Below are 22,313 nucleotides of genomic sequence, written 5' to 3'. Positions count from 1 at the left end.
CTCCGGAAGCTGTTTTACCAATGGCCCCATAGGCCATAGTATATGCTGAAATTTAGCTTATGTTAATGCTTATGCTAAAATATTGTGAAAAAAAATACTGTTTCATGATTAGAAAGTAGCTCGACGTTCATATATATATATATATATATATATATATATATATATATATATATATATATATATATATATATATATATATATATACACACAGATTAAATCTTCCCACTAGGATATAGGGAGGAAAGAGGATGATGCTGGTGCTGGCACGATAGAGGTGGCTATTAAATGTGCAGGATGGTCTGCGCGTACACTATGCATGCAGCGGCCGGCATTACATATCTACAGTATATATATATATCTTCTGTTAACCATGCTGGCGCACATGTGAGACCATCCCAGCTTATGATTAGCTACGCAGGTCAAAACACTACTTATATTTATCTATCTGGACGCATGGATACTTTGTGCCGGACTTCATATACGTCCAATTACAAGCTTTGCAGGAGGAAAATATATAGATCAATAGATGTGGTAGCACTAAGTGATAGCACTAAGTGAAAGGAGATTATCGGGCCATCAGGGAGCCAGGAATCAGTCCAGAATCTCGTCTCGAGGAACCATCTCCAAAAGTGACAAACATAGAAGTCTGAAACATTGCCCGGACCTCCTTCTCCCGGTCTCGACGGAAGACTGCACCAAGTTGATGTCGCGCTCGTTCGCTTCATCCATTCCCAACGTAGACGGAGGGCAAACCCAATAATCCGAAGATCAGGGACGCCAAGGCCATATATGTGATGCATTAAAAATGTCAAAGAGAAAGCATTATGTTGTAACCTCTATTAATGTAATAATAATAACACATACCAACAAAATTTGTAAACGAAGCCATTGACTCGGCAGCGAGTATCATATTCTCATTGCTGGGTATGAGGCTTCACCCGCAGTGACCCCTCATCCCATCACTATAGATGTATCCTTGACCCGGGCGAGCAGTGATATCTTTCTATCACCGCCGGGTCTGGGGATCGACGACAACAGGGAAGTCCAAATCGCTGCTAATTAGGGTCCGATTCCGATAGTGGATGTCGGGTTTGGACTTGACAACGATCCATGGATTTGGAGTAGTGCGAGTTTCATGGATATAGACGTTTTCGTCTCTAATTCGGATTCCAAACATGCATTTAGATTATCTAGATGAGAGCTATGAAATAAATTCATACAAACATATATCACATATATATCTCATCGATCACATATATATCTCATCCAAAGTAACATAATTTAATTGTTTGGAAAGGTAAAACAGCAAGTAACACTTCATGGCAGCAACAAACATGGTAAAATTCTTAGCTAACTAAAAGGAATATTTCTGAAACATAGTGTCTGTTGTTCTTTGTACCCTTGGCCAGATTATTGTTTGTTATAAGCCAGTCCCAACACAGTTCCCTTGACAGCCTAACTGCTTGTAATATAATAAAAAGATGAGCGAAAAAACATGACACTTACTTTAACGATGAACTGATGAAAACGACAAAGATACATCTACTTCACCATGCTTTGGTTGGCACTGCTCTGTTCAAACAGTTTATACCGAAGAGAATTCAGGCGTCAAACTGCAACAAAGTAGAAAAAAATGGGGTTGCCTTCCCAAATAACTTTGCACAAGCAAATAGTAGCGGCAGTGATCAATCTAGGGATAATGCTAGCTAGACACACTGACTGGTTACATAAATACTGTTGCGCGAAAGAATACATGACAAAAATGCAAGAATCATACGGATCTCATTATTTGTTTAGCAAGGAAAGGTTTTCAAAAGAAGTACATATGCAAAAACGTCAAAGATGGGGCTTAATGATTTGAGAGGAGTTCTTCTCAAAGCAAAAAATGCACAGATCCTGATTAAAGTGACTATACTCCTTAAAGAATTCTATCGGAAAGACCAGCTTCTGGTCTCTGCTTGATTCAAAATGTGTCCTCTCTGTTTTGTAGTAAAGCAGAGAAGCATCAATTTGATGACGGATTCGAATTCCAATTCATTGTTCACTTTTAAACGTAACCCAAGACGACGAAAGCTATACAGGGGTCAGGTGAAGAAGCGCCACAAGAAAAGATGATCCTCTAGCACATGAAGATGAAGTGCGTCCTGGCTTTTGCCGGATAATGATTCTCACTGATGGGTTAGAAAGTTGGTATGCACAAGTAGAAAAAGAGGCGGTGTTAATTCTGGTAATACTTGTTGACATGCTAAAGGGAAACAGGGAAAAGTACGTTCATATGAAAAGGCTGAAAAAGTGGAGCGGGGAAAGGTAAAGCTGTGCATCCTTGAAGCAAGACAGCCCACTCAGGCAGGTGTATGCTAGTAATTGCTAAGCTCAAGTTCATCATATCTGTGACTGTTGGTGACAAATTGGCGAGAATCTGAAGCAAAGAACAAGGGATGGGATTGCTTTGGGCTGAGGAATTGTTGTACGTATATACCTGCTGCACTGCTGGCAGAAGCGCATCTCGCGGCCGGGGACGACGACGACGGGCGTCTTGGAGTGCGCCTCGCAGACCTTGTGGCGGCGGTGGTAGTCGCGGCACTTGCTGAGGTCGGCCTTGCAGCTGTCCACCGCGCACGACGGGCACTGCGCCCCGGCGGCGCCACCGGGACCCGAGCGCGGGCGCTTCATCGAGCTCACGGACGGCGCCGCCGCCGCCGCAGGCTCCTTCGTCCCGTCCGCAGCCCCGAACTCGCCGAGCACGCCGAGCTTGAGGTGGACAGAGCACTCCGCCCGGCTCGGCGCCCCGCGCGGGGCCGCCGCGGGGGAAGGCGCGGCAGCTGCTGCTGTGGCGGCAATGCCCGACGCCGCCCCGGGGGAAGCCGTGGCTGCTGCTGCTGTGGCGGCGATGGGCGCCGGCGGTGGCACGGCGGCGTCGTGCCCGAGCTGGAGCTGTGTGCGCGTGTCCTTCACGGTCAGGACAGTAGTGGCGGGGGAGAAATGGCCCAAAGGGCTGTTTCCCGGCAAGATAGCACAAAAAAATTCTTTGTCGAGTGCCTCCAATCTGACACTCGGCAAAGTATTTTTTTTAATTTTTTTAAATTTTTTTGCCGAGTGACTCTGATCTAGCACTCGGCAAAGTATTTTTATTTTTTTAATTCTTTGCCGAGTGTCAGGACGGCTGACACTTGGGAAAGAGAGGTTTTTTTAAAAAAAATTAAAATTCTTTGTCGAGTGCCAGCCATCCTGGCACTCGACAAAGAGGCTCCTTTGCCGAGCGTCAAACGCAGACACTCGGCAAACTGTTTTTATTTTTTTCTTCCTACCCCTAAACTTTTTTTAGTCCTCATACAATATCTGGTACTCCATGTTCCAATGTGGCACATTTCTTGGACTTTTTCTATATTTCTTTAATTTATTTCATTTAATTGAATTTTCTTGTATAATTCAAATTATAACCGCTAGTCATTCGAATAATGAAAAAAAATGAATGGGAAAATGATATTCATGTTATTTAGTATAATGTGAGGCCGTATCCAGGAACAGACCACCAATTTCGAACATCTTGTTCACGAAACATGACCACGAACTTGCGGTCGAGTTGTTTTTAAATTCTATAAAAAGCAAACGAAGACCGAAAATCTTGAAACTTGTCGAGATGTCATGATATCATATGTGGAGGCTGTGATAAAAAAATTGAGGAGGTTTCGCGCAAGTTTGTCATGTACGATGCTTACCACTTGGTCGGCCTCTTCACAAAATCATGAAACTTCTTCGGATATTCTTCGGTTTGCAAGCATCGTACGTGACAACGTGCACGAAATCTTCTGAAATTTTTATCATAATATCCACATACGATATCACGACATCTCAACAAGTTTCATGATTTTCGAACTTCGTTTGCTTTTTATAAAATTTAAAAACACTTCGCACATAAGTTCACGGTCATGTTTTGTGAACAAGATGTCCAAAATTTCGGGTCCGTTCTGTGGCAGAACCTTCTAAATTATAGGACTCACATGCACTTGTCACTGTCCAACGACTTTTGATAACTATGCATATGTTCCTGGTAACTTAAGAAGTCTGTCAGGTGTCCTCGGGGAACCCCGAATCATCCATGATTTCCAAGCAGGATCACATTACAGGGTCATTGCAGTAATACAACATTTATTCAAATAACTACATCAGAGTAAAATAGCAAAAGTCTTACGATAACTTAATTTACAAACCTTACAAACTAAGTTCGATAATTATTACAAACCATAGTAGTAGTGGAGTGGTATTAGTATCATAATACAAACACACAAAATAAGCATTCTGCCCACGGATCACACATTCACTTATCGTCATTGGCATGAACAATAGTCATGCAGCAAGGTCTAAAACATGATGCGGGATACGAAACATGATGCTTGATGATGGATGCAAAATTAACAACTCGAATACAACTTTCCTTCGTGGTATAGTTACAAGTCAAACTAACTAAACCCCTTTTTTTGTAACACTAACTTCCATTGCCAAGGATCATTACCAACTAATGACCCAAGGTCATCACTCAATCCAAAATTCAATCAAAATCTAAATCATTAAAGGTTACTATTTACTTTTATGAATTAATTATTTAATTACAAATTATGAAATAAATCAACTTGTTCCAATTTACCTCAAAATTTTTGTAAATGTTCATCTCATGATAACTAAGTGGTAAAACAAGTTTCATAATTTTTGGATAAAGAAATAAGCCTAGAAAAATCATGAAAACTCATTTATTAATTAATTGAGTAATTTTTATTACATTCAAAAAGTACCAAAAATCAACATTTCATATTTTTCCTAAATAATATACATCACAGAGAAGTCATACAAAGATTTTTCATAATTTTTGGAGCTCTAAATAAATCTACACAAAAATAGCAAAAACTCATACTATTCATTCAAATCTGAAAAACAGAAAATTTATTTTGAACTCACGGTCACTGACACGCGACCCCACCTGTCATCTCCTACCTCCCACGTTGACCGCGGCGGCGACGGCTCTGACCAGTGAAATCTCGCCGACGGCGAGGTCACCGGCGACAGCGAAGTCACCAACACGATCACAACAACACGGCGCATCGATTGGAGACACTAGCTAACTCAATTACAACACGATTCAAGCCTAATGCCGGCCATGGCGGACACGACTGCATGGCGGCGCTACGCCGATGACAAGAGACCGGTAGCAGTTAAAAAAAGGGTCTAGGAAGCACCAGTAGCTCACCCCGAATGCGTTGGAGTCAAAGACCGAGCCGAAGGAGCAACAACAAGATGGTTCGACGATCTGAGCAAACACTGTGGAGCAAAACGTCGTCGGTGGCGGTGTTCCGGCGATTGCAGTGGACAAAACGATCAAGCAACAAGGTATTAAGCACCACGGCATCGAGACGAAGCTGAAGCAAGGCTTTACAAGGTCAGAGGCAGACCGTAGCACGCTGGCCACGGCGACGCACACACCACAATGGCGCTACCGGCCGTGAAGAAGAAAGAAGACGAGCGGCGTTTCCTGGCGCAATTAGGCAACAACGGCTAGAGGACTGGGTTCACAAGGAGAATACGAAGCTGGGGCAGGCTTGGCTGCGACGGTGAAGCACTACTGCGACGCGCGCGGGCTCACCGGAGTTGAGCGGTGGTGATGGGAAAAAACAGAGGAATAGAAAGGAGACGAACGGCGACGGCACCAGGGCTTTAAAGGCGGCCAAGAAGCAAAGAGAAGCCAGGTAGGGCCTTCTCCATGCCAGCGCGAAGCCAAGGCCGGCCACGGGCACGTCTGGAACCAAGCAGAAGGTCACCGGCGGTGTAGCTTAAGCGGCGAGCACTGTTCACCAAATTTACAGAATTGCCATCCGATTTAAAACTCAAATTACTCCCAAATTTATGTAACAACTCAAAAATCTCTAAAAATAAAAGTTGTTCAAAATCCAAAGTTCTACAACTTTGCTTTTATAACCACCCCCTAATTCGGTCTACATTTTTAAATGAAAATTTTTAATTCAAATAGGGGACATTTAAAGAATTTCGTCTTTTCAAATTACTTCAAATTTTTCATAACAACTTTGAAAATTTCAAAAACAAACTTTGTATAACTTGACAAGCTCTACACTTTTGCTTTAAGGCTCAACCCCAAAATGCACTTCGATTTTGAAATGGGTTTTCAGGGTAGGATTTAAATACCGAAAATCAGGGTTTTCTTAAAAATTCAAATCCAAACAAAACTTTGAACTTGATTTAAACAATACAATTCAACACATACCACATAAAGATAAGCTTGTTTTAGTGTATGCATATCAAAGTTTTCGCTAAGGCCAAATGCATTGCAATGCATATGATGACATGGCAGGTTTTAGTATTTAAAACACCCGAGGTGTTACACGTTCCTGGATACGGTCTCACACTACACTCAGTAACATGACTATCATTTTTTGAATCATTAAATTTCATTATTCGTACCACGTGCAGTTCAAATTTCTATTTTTTGAAAAAATTCAAGTAGACAAAATAAAGTAACTAAATATATCAAAAAGCCACAAAAATCTCCAAATTCTAACGAGGAGTTCCTGGTACTTTAAAAGGACTGTACAAAAAATTTAAAGGCCAAAAAAAAAATACTTTGCCGAGTGCCGGGGCATGACACTCGGCAAAGGGGGTCTTTGCCGAGTGCCAAGAATAAGGCGCTCGGCAAAGAGGGTTTTGAATTTTTTTAAAAAAATTCCTCTTTGCCGAGTGCCTTTACATGGGCACTCGGCAAAGTATTTTTCAAAAAAAATCTTTGTCGAGTGCCAGATCTGAGACACTCGGTAAAGAATATTTTTTTTAAAAAACTCTTCTTTGCCGAGTGCCAGATCTGGGACACTCGGTAAAGATTTTTTTTTTTTAAAAACCTTCTTTGCCGAGTGCCTAACAGCAGGCACTCGGTAAAGAAGGACGTGGCCGAACACCGTTACGCGGGGCAGCCTATGCCGAGTGCCGCATTTTTGCCGAGAGCCTGACACTCGGTAAAAAAGTCCTTTGTTGAGAGCTTTTTTGCCGAGTGTTCGGCACTCGACAAAAAACTTTTTATCAAGTGTAATTCTTTGCCGAGTGTGGCACTCAACAAAGAAGGTCTTTGTCGAGTACTCGATTTTTAACACTCGGCAAAGATCCCGTTGCAGCAGTGACACCAAGCGTGCGCATGATCAATGCATCATGGCCTTTGTCGCACTTGTGTACTACGTGTAGTATATACAGTGCCATGCATTTTATATTGAACAGTAAAGCTGTCACGTGGCTCTGCTGTATAAATTAATACTAGTTGTCTGAAAACGACAAATATTCCAGTGTCGTCGATTTCAAGGCGCGCTGCTTCATGAGTGAAGTTTACGGTCCTTGGCCGTTGGCCATTGGGGCTCCCCGGCCGTAGTGCTGGCGTTGCTTCTTTCTTCTTCGCCGCCGTCGTGCTAGTATACAGTACTAGCTAGCTTGCTCGCTTCGCCGCCGCCGGTGTTGGCGCGCGCCGCGCTATAGCTAGCTGGCGGATCGGATCCCGGCGACAGCTAGCAGCCATCAATACGTGCATCGTCTACCTGTGATGTAGTATCTACCTGATCATGGCGAGACAAACATGCATGGACGGCCGGGAAGACGACATTCAGTAGGAGAGCAGCAGGGAAGTCAGCCTTTCGCATTAATTCATCTCCACTTATATTGCTACTTTTTTCATCTTGGCTAGTGTTTCCTGGAGTCTTTGGAAGACTGGGAACAATTGGGTTTTTAATTAAATCCCCTAAGGCCATTGCTCACATGGTGATGGGGTTTTCTGTCACAGTGGATGAAGCTTCTGAAACCGGTTGGACAAGCTGAAGATGGAGGACCTGGATGATCAGGAAGCTGCAAGAAGGACTGATGAGGGCGAGGTGATGGTGAACTCGGCGGTTTGAAGACCAAGCCTGAAGGACGTTTACTGGATGTGTTTGTCTTGACGCTAATGAAGAGGTGTTTTGCTTTAGAGGTGGTGAAGGGCTAAACCCTAAATCCTAAACTGTGGCTCCTCCAAAACGGCTCTGACTCCTCCGGAGGAGCCCTCAGGAGAAGCTGTACCAAACACCATGGAACATGGGTCACGTAATTAATGAAAATAATTACTATATGCTATGTCTACAGGAGGTCTAACTATATGTTATTGATTGCTAGAATATATAAAGAGTATAAGTACTAGTGGTCCTTTTATCATAAAAAAAAACAAGCAAGGTAAAGATCGAGGAGAGAAACACATCCAAGATGCAAGAAGCAAATGTGATCCAAGGTAGAGGTTTGCGCCATTTGACACAACGAATATACGTATTAGAGTTGTCATATATTTTCGTTGAATTCATCTCTGCTATATATCTCGATCTTTTAAACTTTTGCGAATTACTTTTATGATTACGGCCTACATACATTATTGTCAATAAATGATGAACAGTTGACCGATGCTTTTGCAGTTGTTGCAATGCCTCCCTTCGTAACGACACGACATATTTATAGCAAGGGTCTTCTAGTACATCAGATCGAGCTCGGGAATCGGGCAAATCGCTCTCTGCAGTGTACACGACGTAGAACTGGGGCTGCCGCTACTTTATTGTTAGTTTGTTATACATATTACTGTATATATAATAGCGTCACATGCAAGATACCTTATGCCGTGTAGTTAAATTTTCAAATGTTGATTGAGATTTGATGATTCCAAATAGACAAAATCCAACTACATAGGCCTTGTTTAGTTCCAAAAAGTTTTCCCAAAAAGTGCTACAGTAGCCATCACATCGAATCTTGCGATACGTGCATGGAGCATTAAATGTAGACGAAAAAAAACTAATTGCACAGTTTGGTTGAAAATCGCGAGACAAACGTTTTGAGCCTAATTAGTCCATGATTGAATACTAATTGTCAAATAAAAACGAAAATGCTACAGTAGCCAAATTCCCAAATTTCGTCCAACTAAACAAGGCCATAGTCTTGTTGTCGTGTATATTCTGTTATCATCAAGAGAGCGACAAGTTTTATACGAAGACCAAGAGTGTGTTCAGTTTGAGGAATGAATTAGTCGTCTGTCATCTACTTATTATTCTTCACTTTTTTTTGTTTGGTCCGTGGAATGAAATCGGTTGATGCATGAACACCTCATTCTTCACGAGCTAGTAAAGTTAAATACTTGGCTCGAAGACAAGTTAGCAACAAAGGATTACTTACTTGTCTATATAGCAGTTTTTATTTTATTTTTCATTGGGCTACGTTACATGAGCGCCTCCTCACAGGTTGTGCCATGCATGGGCCTGTTGCGCGTTCGAGGTGTTACTCACCCCAGCATGGATGGTACTGCTGCTACCGACTGCGTCGGAGCATTGACGGTTGCAGATGGCTGGTTTGAGTGATGGCCGGCTCAGATCATGGGAGTTGTTTGATTACTGTACTCCACATTCATATACTTGCAGTTAATTTCTGCCACTGTTTTTTAAGCCTCGCTGTAGTATCTTGTACATGCATGAACACATACCCACGCTACCCACACACAACACACTCACACCACGCGTGCACAACTAGACCTACAACTACAAACAAATCGGAAGACCGCGTTCTTCTTGAGATCACCGGGACCAACAGGGCTCCGTAGGCGACGAGCACGTCGTAATTCCATTGTGGCTCTACGCGAGAGAGGCAGCAGATGAAGACGGAAAATAAAACCCCGAGGTGAGGCGCCCTGGGTCGATTCTAGGAATTCGAACCAGGACCTGCCGGTCGTACAACCACGAGCGAGCCAACCGAGCTATGCTCGGTCCTCTTCTTTCTTTTACTGCAGACAGCAAACATGGGCTGCGAAGCGTCTCAAGCACCACCTATGGCCTAGAGGATGGTACCACCGGACGATCTCTTCTTTTGGTAGCGTTAAGCTAAGGAGACCGTAGTGCGGGCCTAATATCTATCATACGTAGCCTGAGTTGTCAAGCACATGCAATTGATGAAGCCTCATGAACCATAACCATATTGTTGGTTTCTTTCTCCCTATGCCAATGCAAAGTGACGTACACTTGCTGATCTTTCGGGTCTACAGCAATCACCACCATCAATAGGCTCATATGCTTGAAAGTTTCTTCTGACTGAGTCACTGAGCAAAGGTCCAAAACACACGTCGGAGCACACGTTTGGTGTCGCCATTGTCATAAATAAAATACTTCTCACCAAAGCACGGAAACAATTTCATCCTAGGGTTGTAGAAATCCATGGCACACAATATCCTTGGAACCTAGTTGTATGCTTCCTTCCGGTCACCTGAATGCATCTCCAATTCCTGTTGCTTCGCACGCCATGCCTTTTCGTACTTCACTCGATGTCCACTAAACCCATATATATTGACTCAATTAGTGAGGAGACGAGCATGCTGTCGTCTGCATCAACAATAATGCTGATAATGCATGCCATAGGCAATGTACCATGTTGTGCACCGAGAATTCTCTAAGAGATGACCTCATTAGAGCCATAAATGTAAGGATTTTTTTTAGATTGTGTCATGGTATGGCCTATGATGCTTCACTGATAGACCTGTAAGAAGATATGCAATTCGTCCGATGTATCAAATACCACTCCCTTGGTAATTACAACAACCCCGTTGTCATAAACCGACTTCCTCGCCACAATAAATCCGATGACACATACGACCCTATTGACCATTATATTCTGATATCCATATAATTTGGTATGCTCGGAACCTTAACATGCACCGCCTAAGTTGTCTCATCTCCTTGATTGTATAATTATGTGCAACTCTATTTCATCATATCGTTCTAACCCATCCCCCCCTCTTCCTCATTTGTATCCTCTTCCTCCTCAAGTTCATGGTCAACAATTTGTTCCACTCCCTCTCTTTCTCCATCATCACCATCATCTTCTTCCGAATCAAGAGAAATATCATCATCCATGTTGGTCTCCTCCTCAAATGTCCCTGCATTGAAGTCATTGTACATGTGAACAACGACATTTGTGTAAGGCCTAATACTCCACCGAGGCCACTAGAGGAGACAACACTGGTAGAAATTAAGTATGCACCTCTAACAAGTTGGTCTCTTGAGTTAGGTTCTCCATCGTCTTAACATAATCCCCTACTAGCTTTTTATTAACTCCAAGTGTGATGACTAGAGTCGACATGGTTTTTTCTATGCACATTCTCAATCACCACCTAACCTCTGTTGACAAGCTCATAACACATAATGTACCCTATCCTTTTCGTGGTCAAATCGTCATTTAAACTTCTCCCCAGCATGACATACAAGATCACTAAAGTTGGATGGCATATCAAATAATTTCACTTCACATCTGTTGTATATTCAAACTCCCATTTTGTTTGATTACTCTGTGAAACAAACAAATTAAAAGATCTGTCTACCAAAAAAAGATCAAGGATAGTGTATCATAGATTACCTATAAAACATGAAGGCAACTAAACTACACTACTTGCAATACATAATCTATAATCTAAACATATAAAGGACATGCAACTAATTGTACGCTTACACATTATGGGCAAAGCCTAAATACCACCGTAGCAAAGGCTAAGATCTACCCAATCTTTGTTCCATTATGTCGGTGTTTCGAGTAAACACCAACGAGTAAATTTCTAATATTGCGCGTCTGGCTCGGATGGTGTGCTAAGAGTACACGAGGTTTATACTGGTTCGGGCGGAATGTCCCTACGTCCAGTTCATTGCTGCTGCTCATGTTACTAGCACTAAAAAGTTCGTAGTAGGGGTTACAAATGGGCGAGAGAGGGACATGTCCCAAGTCTCTGGTGGAAAGAATGAATGGGTGCCGAGAGCTTGGTCGCTGTGTTCGAGGTTCGATGCTAGTGGTTTTGGTGATGATCTGTTGCCATGAATTCTGGTGCGATGCCCCTTAGTGGGGTGCCCTGCTTTCCCTTTTATAGGCCAAGGGAAAGCACGTGTTACAGCGAGTGAAGAGAGGAGAACGAGAGGGAGAAGAAGTCCTTCAAGATCGCCGGGCCTTTCTTTTCCTGTGTGTGAGTCCCACTGACACGGCAGGTGGTGATAGGGGTAGCTCCATGCTGGGTGCCTGTCCACCGTTGATGCCATGCCCTGGCGTTGTCAGTGGGTCATGACATCCCACTCCGCCCCGGCGGGCGGCGCGGCGAACCAGCGTGCTTCATCAGTGGCCATACATGGAGTAGGCAACATAGTGACCACACGTCTGTCACTGTGGGTGATGTGAGTTCCCTGGAATGACATGTCATGGGGACGGGTCATGTTGAGACGTGACCGCTCCATGCATGATGCCAGAAGTTTGACCTTGGGTTATACTTCCTGGCCCATAGTGGTTGGCGGCGGCGTGAGCTTCCGTTAGGAGCCGTGCCCGAGGGATCGAGCAAGGTAGAGCCAGCCTTCAGACATCGGGCAAAGTGGATCCCACCCTCAGACGTTGGGTGAGGTAGAGCCTGCCCTTAGATGTCAGGTGAGGGGGAGCCCGTCCTCAAACATCGGGCAAGGCGGAGCCAGCCCTCAGACGTCGGGCGAGGCGGAGCCTGCCTTCGGACATCAGGCGAGGTGGAGCCAGCCCTCAGATGTCGGAAGAGGTAGAGCCTACCTTTGGGTGTTGGGTGAGGCAGAGCCCGCCCTTAGAGGTCGGGTGAGGCAGAGCCCGTGGCCTCGGTGTCGGGCGAGGTAGAGCTATAGTCGCACTCTTGACTACCTGGATGGATTAACGTATAACAACCATTAGCCCCTCCTCTTCGGGTACCCTAGTATTGGTCCCCGATAGTAGCCCCCGAGCCTTCGGAGGAGTAGAATACTCCTTCGGAGGCTTTTTCGAACGGGAGGACTCTGAGGGCTTTGGCCTTCTTCTGTAGCCCATGGCGCAACCTGGGAACGGTGGTTCCCTTTCGTCAAGATCGGACCCTTCGTGGGTATGGCCATTAGATTTGGGGGGTTGGAAAAGGTTTTTTCTAGTTGGGGCCCCGGTATCCCGTTCACAGGGATCCGGCTAGGGCTAGCAGGTGACCGACTCTAGATTCTTGGTGGTCAATCCATATAGTTCTCAGGTCCGTTCGACCGGTTCGAGGGCTCTCTTCCTTCCTTAGGAAAAAACCATGGATCATATCCGGCTGAGACTCTAACGTGGGCCAGGATGCCCATAGCGCTTGTGCGCTTGGGTGCTGGTCGCTAGCGGACCCATGCCCAGAGCGGTCGTTGAATCTATCGATGGGCCAACCTTTGAGCTCCTGGGCCTAGATGGGCCGTAGAGGTGTTTTTAGATTCGTATTCCTCGCACTTGTGATGAGTCATGACCCGTCCAGAGAGGCAAAACGTCCAACAAGTTTTCCGAGGGAACGGATAGAGATTGCGTGCACATATCCCGTGGCGTGATGTTGTGGCAAATCATGGTGGGCAGTTGGTTTCCTCACGCCCATTGCCCCTATAAAACCAAAGGGTTCGCCCCCCCGAGTTTCATACCTTGCCTTCGTGCCTTTGCATCTGCAACCGCCACCGCCAATCACCTAGGCTTCTTGCATCCGCATCCCCACCACCATCGAGCTCACATCCACCCATCCCCATCTTCCAATGGAGCCGTGGTGCCATTCTGACATCACCTTACAGCGCATGGAGGGCCTCATCCATCGTGGCCTTCTCCGCGTGCGGACCTCGACCGAGGAGTGGCTGCTCCCTAGCGAGGAGGATCTGCCATCGCCGCTTGATGGCTATGTGGTGTCTTTCGCGCACTTCCATGAGCGTGGGTTCACTACCCTCGCCCATAGATTTCTTTGGGGGTTGCTGCACTACTACAAGATAGAGTTGTAGCACCTTAATCCCAACGGGATCTAGCACATGGCGGCGTTCATCACCCTATGTGAGGGATTCCTAGGGATCAGCCCTCACTTCAATCTCTAGAGGTACCTGTTCACCATCACCCTCCAGAAGAAGAGGGATAAAGGCGTCAGGCAGGAGCTGCACTTGCCGATGGGATGCGCTGGCATCCAGCTTTGGAACAATCGGGTTGGCGAATACCCCCTCCCGAGGATCTGAGCTATCGTTCTACGACCGTTTGTTCGGTCTCTTTGCGAGTCCAACTTTCCTTGAGCCCCTGCGCATAGCAGGGGTCCAGTCAAGGGTTGGCTCATATTTGTTATCGTTGCCCCATCCACGGTTTCTGCAACTGGAGGGGTTGAGCTTACGTCACTTGCCTCAATGGCTCGAGTGACGCGCTCGGTGAGCTCGCTAACAGGCATGTTCGAGTGGAACCTAAGTCCGTCATTCGTGATGGGGTCAGCATAGCCCTTATGTGGTATTCCACTGCTCCTTAACCCGCCTCCTAGCAGATGCCTATGTCACTCTGGAGAGCAACTTAGGTAGCCCGATGGCCTCCCTACAACGGGGATTCTGTGGGCTTAGCTCAAGGTTAGGATCGAATGAGAAGGTTGAGATAACCATTTCCGCTTCTCAGTAGGTCAGGCAAAGGCCACTAGGGCCCATCTATGTTTTCTCCTCTAGCTTTGTTCGACGCGAAGTGGCCTTAGGCCCTTCACGGACCGGCCTTCAAACCCCGGTCTCCCGAGTTTGGGTCGGGTGGCTTGAGCCCCTGAGTCCTATGGGCCTTGGTAGGGGTCGGCTGAATCTCATGCATCACCCCATCCTTGGTTTTCACAACTGGAGGGGCTAAGCTAATGACACTTGCCTCGATGGCTCAAGTGTCACGCTTGGTGAGCTCGCTAACGGGCATGTTTGAGTGGAATCCAAGTCCATCATTTATCGACGGGGTCGGCATAGCCCTCAAGTGGTATTCCACTGCTCCTTAACCTGCCTCCTGGCAGATGCCCATGTCGATCCAGAGAGTAACTCAGGTGGCCCACTAGCCTCTCTTTGATGGAGATTCTGTGGGCTTGGCTCGAGGTTAGGATCGAATGAGAAGGTTGAGATGACCCTATTCGCTTCTAAGTGGGTCGGGCGGAGGCCACTGGGGCTCATCTACGTTTTATCCCCTAGCTCTGTTCGACGTGAGGCGGCCTTGAGCCCTTCGTGGGCGGCCTTTGAACCCTAGTCTCCTGAGTTTGGATTGGGCGGCTCGAGCCCCCAAGCCCCGTGGGGCTCGGTAGGGGTCGGCCAAATTTCATGCATCACCCCGTCCTTGGTTTCCACAATTGGAGGGGCTAAGCTAATGACACTTGCCTCAATGGCTCGAGTGTCGCACTCGGTGAGCTCGCTAACAGGCATGTCCGAGTGGAATCTGGGTCCATCATCCATTGACGAGGTCAGCATAGCCCTCATATGGCATTCCACTGCTCCTTAACCTGCCTCTCGGTAGATGCCCATGTCACTTTGGAGCGACTCAGGTGGCCCACTGGCCTCTCCTCAATGGAGATTCTATCGGCTTAGCTCGAGGTTAGGATCGAATGAGAAAGGTATAGATGTCCTTGTCTGCTTCTGAGCGGGGTCGGGCTAGGCCACTAGGGCTCTTCTAAGTTTTTCTCCCCTAGCTCTGTTTGACATAAGATGGCCTCGAGCCCTTTGTGGGCTAGCCTTCGAACCTCGGTCAGTCACCGCTCATATCGAATGAGACGACTACCGCTTCGTGACGCGATGTGAAGCATTGTGATGTAGTAATTGCATAAGCAATGCTTGGATGTATGGGATAAATGTATGATGAATGGATGAATGAATGGATGAATGAATGTTCATGCATTTGGAAAAGAAAAGTGGGGGTTGGTAAAGTTACCTTGACTATTTGAGTGACGGGTTCATGGAGCTCTTACTGGATATGTCCGTGTGGGGTTTAGGTCCGTTGTCCATGATGGAGTTGGTGTAACCTACATGAGGTATCCCACTACCCCTTGCCCATATCTCAGCCGTGACCCAAGCCATTCGTTCAGCCTTGGGCGACCTATCGACCTCTCCTTAATGGAGACTCCGCAGGTGGGCCTCTCCAAATGCTTCCAGTGAAGGTGGAGGCCAAAGCTTGGAATACAGGGACAAAAACTCTGATCATGCTGGTGAGCAAAGAACGCCGTAGCCACTAGGCCAAAGGTTTCTAGTAGTCCGACTAGTTTCACTTAGTGTTCGTCTCTGCCTCCCTTGCCTCTAGTTTCCTACCATGAGGAGGGGTCGGGCATAGTGAATGTCTACCGAATAGACACTCCTGCCAGCCCCCAAGCAAGGCCCGACCCCTTACCATTGCTGAAATGACCTGATTTCCACGAAGGAAAATCCACAGAGTCGAAGTGTATTATGACCGTTATAGATCATATTACCCAAATTCTAGTCGAATACCACATCTATACAATGATAATATCAGAGTACATAAAGTGTAGAATTATATAAATTATTACATCGCCGCATTGGCGGAATCAAAGGTAGCATTCATCCAAAACAGCTTGGAGATAAGATCGCCAAAACTCAAGCGTAGGAACGAACCCCTCAACCATCAAACTCCTCAGAGCTATACTCCTCAGCAGAAACTGTGTGCCAAAGTTTATCAGTATGATTTGTACTGGCCACTCCCACCCTATGAGCAATGCTTTGTGGAAATTGGATGCAAGTTGGATATAATCAAAAGGAACCTATAAGGCTGGGGTTTCCTATGTATTAGCATATCAAGTATATAATAGTAGTTGGTCAAGTTTTTAACACCATTCTCACACACATTCTACCCCCTTTTTCCGTCCAAAGCTAGGTTTCGATCCTGGGATTGATATACCACCATCACCATATCATCCCCATACCACCACCATACCATTGCTCAGTCGATAGGCCAACTCCCTCTCGGCACTATCTCATGGCCTGTAGCCCCTGGCTACGACTGACACTCTCTCACAGGGGAAGAAGAGAAAGACTCATCTTGCTATCTAGTTTAAGCAAAACCCAGGAAAGGTCCATAGCCGACAAGTCGGCATATGTATCGATCGATCAACCATACACTCTTCAGAGGTTTTACATAACCACAAGATCTGCCTTCTTCGCTGATCGTCGTCAACTGGGCTAATTCCGGCCGCTTGGTAGCCTAGGATAATGCCACTCTACCATTCAGCCCTAGTACACCCCAAGTCTAGTCTGGGGTGGCTGAAACTATGAGTCATGAGCCAGGTCCACAAGGTCTCCATGAAGTCTCGGAAGGGTGTGGGGGAAATCCTCTATGCCCCGTACCTCCTTGCACTATCCGCTATCAACCTAGCAGTAGTGACAATATCCTACCAAGTAGTCCGGCCATCCCACACCATATAGGGCGAGTGGTACGTAAGGCTTCCCGGTGAGTCTAAGTACTAGTAAGTCCTTAGAGATGACCAAGCCAGAATATCTTCATCAGGGTTTTACCATGCCACCATAGCACCTCCACCCTGGGATCCTCCCATCATAGGTTCACACCCAGGGCCAACTCATATCACCATTTACCCACCACAGGTATCCATTCTAGGGGTGCCCAGGTAGCACCTCATGGTAAGACTTGCCCTAGGCTTGTCGTATACTCCAACTTGGTCGACACAACTCTCACCCTCTACACACCCAAGTCACACACGCAGCACTCTCCCCAAAGTCCAGATAACTCCAGTTTTCACCATGCATCAATATAGTATATATAAGCGTAGTAGAAATAGTAAGCAGTGAAATATAGCAGCGAACGTGTGACTAGTCTAACAACAGGGTGAGTAGGGGTAAGGTTGCGTCAAGGTAAAGGCCATCAAGAAAGCATACTACCATGCAAGTCCTATCATAGTGTGAAAACAATGATAAAGTAAGGCAATAGCAGTTCTATATTAGCCATGCATAATAGGTGCTATGAGATTAGGTGGGATGTGGCACCTTCAGTGTAGTCATCTCTATACTCCTCACGGTACTCTCAGTCCTCGTCCATCTAGTTCTCCTCTGAGTCTACAAACGATCGCATTATAGTCATATTAGCGACGTCTATAGGATAGCACAAAGAAGTAATAAAAATTCAAAGGATCCACATGCACACAAACATGGGTCCATTGCGTAGAGCTCGATTTTTAGATGAATTTTGGTCCTGGTTTCATATTTTTCTGAGTTCGTATGAATTAGTTATGAATTTCCAAAGTTTAAATCATTTCTGAAAATAGGAAAAGGCTGAATTAATATCGTGCTGACACGTGTCACACTCCTGTTGGTCCACGTGGCATGCTGACATCAGCATGACATCATTGTCTCAGTTCTGGTACTAACAGGTGGGGTCCCGCTAACGTCATCATGATGTCAGCATGACGTCATCTACGTCATCAGCTACTGACAGGTGAGACCAGGGGCTCTTAGGTCACTGACATGTGGGTCTGGTCAAAGTCAATGTCAAGTCAACGGGTGAGTCAATGGTCAATAGATCACAATCACTGATAGGTGGGGCCAGAGTTGCTGACGTCAGTAGTTGACGTTATCATGACGTCAGCATGATGTCATCTCGGCTGTTTCATCCTCTGACAAGTGGGTCCCGCATGGTGATGTCACTAACATGTGGCCTCGGTCAATGGTCAACGTTGACCGGTCAATGGTCAATACAGGCCGGGCCTCGACTGGGCTGGTTGGGCCTAAATTGGGGCCAGGCTTGGCTCGCCACGTGGCACACGTTGGTGCGGCCACGTCATGACCCTAGGCCTCTACTAGGCTCTGGTCCACCAATCCGGTGCATGGTGGACTATGCGGTGTTGGTTCATGGACCGCAGACACAGTCTATGTAGTCTGGGTCCACCGATCTTCTCCTCCATTTGGTTCACCAGGACCGGGTGCACGCGTACGTGAATCAGGCGGGGAGAATTCCCCATCATCCCCGATGCTCCCGCCAGCGGTGAGCTGGCTGGTGAGCCTCTCGGGCGGTACTGGTGCGTGATTAAGGTAGGAAAAAGCATCACCAAGCCTCAGCGAGTGCAGTGGTGGGGTTAAGGTGGCGGCTGGGGCTTCCTAGGGTTTCGGCCATGGTGAACGGCGGCATGGGTTTGTCGGTGTGCATGGATAGAGCTATAGTGGTAGCGAGAGCCCAGTTGGAGGAGAGTGTGAGCTCCATGGTGCTTCTACAGCCATGGTGGGCGTGTTGAAGGAGCTCCTGGTGCTCCTAGTGGCTCCAGCCACGGTGGTGGGGGCAAAGCAGAGGCAGTGGCGCTCCAACGAGGTGCGGTGCGGCAACGCAGGGCTCCGGTGGGCTTCTTCCTCGGCTAAGGTGAGCGCAGTGTGTCTCTCGTCATGGCGGAGCCAGTCGGGGTGTCAATGTCGCCTTTACTACGACATAGAAGACGCGGTGGTCTCACCATGGTTGTGCTCTCGGCCATGGTGAGCGTGCCCGTGCATGTGCACTCCTGCTTCGATGTACAACGTCATGGCTGGGGTCCTCCTTTTGGCTGATGGCAGCGCGCACGGCGCATCCTGGGTCTCAGCAAGTGTGGCCATGCTGGTCTCCGTAGCTAACCAATTGGGCTAGGCCAGAGCTCGAAGCTTCAGCAAGGTTTCGATCATGGCGGTGCATGTTCCATTTGGCTAGGGAGGTGGCCTCAGCAAGATGGCTCACCGCGGGGAGCTCGAAGGCGATGGTGGTGGTGCAGTGTTGACGGTGTAGCAGAGCTGAGCCAGGATAGAGGTACTTGCCATCTTCCATGCCGGTGGCTCCTCCCTTCTTGCTCTGGCAGTGGCGTCCTTCTCCACGCCTCTCCTTCTCCTCTCGTCCCTCGGCTTAGTGTGTTGGTGTGAACCGCACGGTGGCGGCGAGGTGTGGTGAGGTGCTAGGGTTTTAGGCTCCTCCTTTTATAGGCGAAGCTCCATGCTTCTCCAATGGTGGTTGATCGGGCGGCAGTGATGCGCGATGCGCATCAGACGGCTCACGGGCATGGGGCAGTTGTCGTGGGGGTCGCGTGAGCGCTACGCCAAGGGGATAGGGTCATGCTCTTTGCGTGACCCTAGGCCCGCGCCTACTGCTCTGGTTGGTTCCTAGTCGAGGGAGAGGTCGGCGTGGGGAGGAAGAAGACCCTATTGCTGTGTGACTGATGACGAGGGCCCACCCGTCAGTTTTTCCTAGAGCGGGGAAGGCTACAGCTGCAGCGCTGTGCTGCTGGGCTGCGGTGTTGGGTTAGCCTGCTCTGGCTAGCGCATAGGGGAGTGAGAGGGAGGGGCCCTTGGCTGGGCTGGGCAGGCCGTTTGGGCCAAAATAGCCTTTGCCATTTTCTAGTATTTCTTGAAGGCTTTTCTATTTTCTGTTTTCAGCAATTAATTACTAAGTCAAGGTTTAGTCAAAGTGTCTTAGGTTTTATTAGCTTGATGGTGGTTTACAAGGGTCATACATGGTGGTTTTTACCTTTCCCATATATTAGGGATATTATTAACTATTTTTGTTATACAAAAATAGTTGTGGTTTTTATTAAGGCATTTTTTTAAAAATCTAGATATTGATTTAATTCAAGGAATTTAACAATTGTTATGAGGGTTTATTTACTCATCACATAAATCAATAAAATCCAAATCACATATTGAATTAAGATGCATGCAAGATTCTATTTCATGGGAGTTTTAAATACACATGTGACAATGCATCATGCTCTGCTTATGATATAACCTAGTTGGGTTGCACCTAATGCAAAACTAGGGTTTGGGTTCCACACATGTCACTTAGCAATACATAGGTTTTTAAACAAAAAATTTTCAGTTGGAATTTTTGGTGTGTGGATTTTTGGGTTGTTACAGTCCTACCCCCTTAATAGAATCTCATCCCCGAGATTAAAGCGGAACATACCCTTCGAAGAGATAAGGATATTGTAGCCAAAGGTCAGACTCTTTCTCCCTTGTTGCTTCCCTCTCAGTGTGATTGCTCCATTGGATCTTGCACATAGGAATAGTTTTGCTTTGGGTCTCTTTGGTATCTCTACCCAAAATTCGGATAGGATGTTCTTTATACTCAAGAGTATCTTGAATGTCAAGTGTATCGGTTGGAACTACTTCATCAGACACTCTCAAACACTTGCGTAGCTGTGAGACATGGAATACAGGATGTACACCTACCAATTCCTCGGGTAGCTCAAGTTTGTAGGCGAGCTTTCCAATCCTCTTGCAAATCTTGTATGGGCCAACAAATCTAGGGGCAAGCTTTCCTTTCACATGGAATCTGATAGTTCCACGTAGCGGGGATACCTTGAGATAGACAAAATCTCCCACATTGAACTCAAGTTATCTTCTTCTTTTGTCAGCATAGCTCTTGTATTGACTTTGAGCAATCCTCAAATTCTCCTTCACTTGAGCAACTCCTTCTGCATCTTGGATCTTAGTGGAATCAAAGAACAATCTTTCACCCGGTTGAGACCACATCAAAGGTGTCTTACAAGGTTTGCCATATAGAGCTTCGAACGACAACATCTTGATGTTGGCTTGGTAGCTGTTATTGTAAGAGAATTCTGCATAGGGTAGGCATTTCTCCCAATCAGAGCCATAATTCAGTACACTAGCACAAAGCATGTCTTCTAAGATCTAATTTACTCGTTCAGTCTGTCCATCTGTTTGTGGGTGATAAGCGGTACTAAAATCAAGTTTGGTTCTGATGGACTTGTGCAGAGCTTCCTAGAATTGGGACATAAACTGAGGACCATGATCAGATACAATGTTAGAGGGAGCTCCATGCAGTCTGAGAATATGCTCAACATATAGATCTGCTAACTTTTCAACATCGGTCTTGGTCTTAACTGGTACAAAGTGAGCAACCTTGGTCAAACGATCAACAATCACCCAAATGGAATCATTGCCTTTCTGTGAACGGGGCAATCCAACTATGAAATCCATGGATATGCTCTCCCATTTCTACTCAGGAACGTCAAGAGGCTTCAGCAATCCTGCAAGCCTTTGATGTTCAGCCTTGACTCTATTACAGGTGTCACATCATGCCACATGTCCTGCAATGTCTGTCTTCATGCCTTTCCACCAAAAGTGTTTCTTCAAGTCTTGATACATCTTTGAACCTCTAGGGTGAATACAGTATTTAGAATCATGAGCTTCTGACAGAATTTCCTCTCATAGTGCTGGATCAGAAGGTACACAGATTCTGTCCTTGAACCAGATGATTCCTTGTTCATCTTCATGGTGGTTGGTCTTGTAGCCTAGTTTCATCAGACCACGAAGATACCCAATTTCTTCACAATTTTTCTGAGCTTGACGGATGCGATCTATGAGATCATACTATATGTGGAGCTCATTAAACATGCCATGCGGTAGTATCTCAAGTTGGAAATCATCAATCTCTTCCTTGAGTTCAGGTGGTACGGATTCTATGATCAAGGTGTGACAATAGCTCTTGCGACTGAGGGCATCTAC

At 46.3% G+C, this 22,313-nt stretch overlaps 1 protein-coding gene across 1 annotated transcript in view; it reads right to left on the bottom strand.

The window, feature by feature from the left end:
- Window positions 1-323: 323 nt before the first annotated feature.
- The window catches only part of LOC136537036 (uncharacterized), a 34,678-nt gene continuing 12,688 nt past the window's right edge, over window positions 324-22,313 (bottom strand). The window contains exons 2-3 of the mRNA XM_066529136.1: window positions 2,480-2,995; window positions 324-1,572 (exon numbers count right to left, since the gene is read on the bottom strand). Of these exons, the coding sequence (XP_066385233.1) occupies window positions 1,548-1,572; window positions 2,480-2,995 (541 nt within the window). The 3' untranslated portion in view covers window positions 324-1,547. The remainder of the gene's footprint in view (window positions 1,573-2,479; window positions 2,996-22,313) is intronic.

Source organism: Miscanthus floridulus, chromosome 2 (assembly GCF_019320115.1).
Source record: "Miscanthus floridulus cultivar M001 chromosome 2, ASM1932011v1, whole genome shotgun sequence".
NCBI classification, from domain to species: Eukaryota; Viridiplantae; Streptophyta; class Magnoliopsida; order Poales; family Poaceae; genus Miscanthus; species Miscanthus floridulus.
This window is presented reverse-complemented; position numbering and strand designations above follow the sequence as displayed.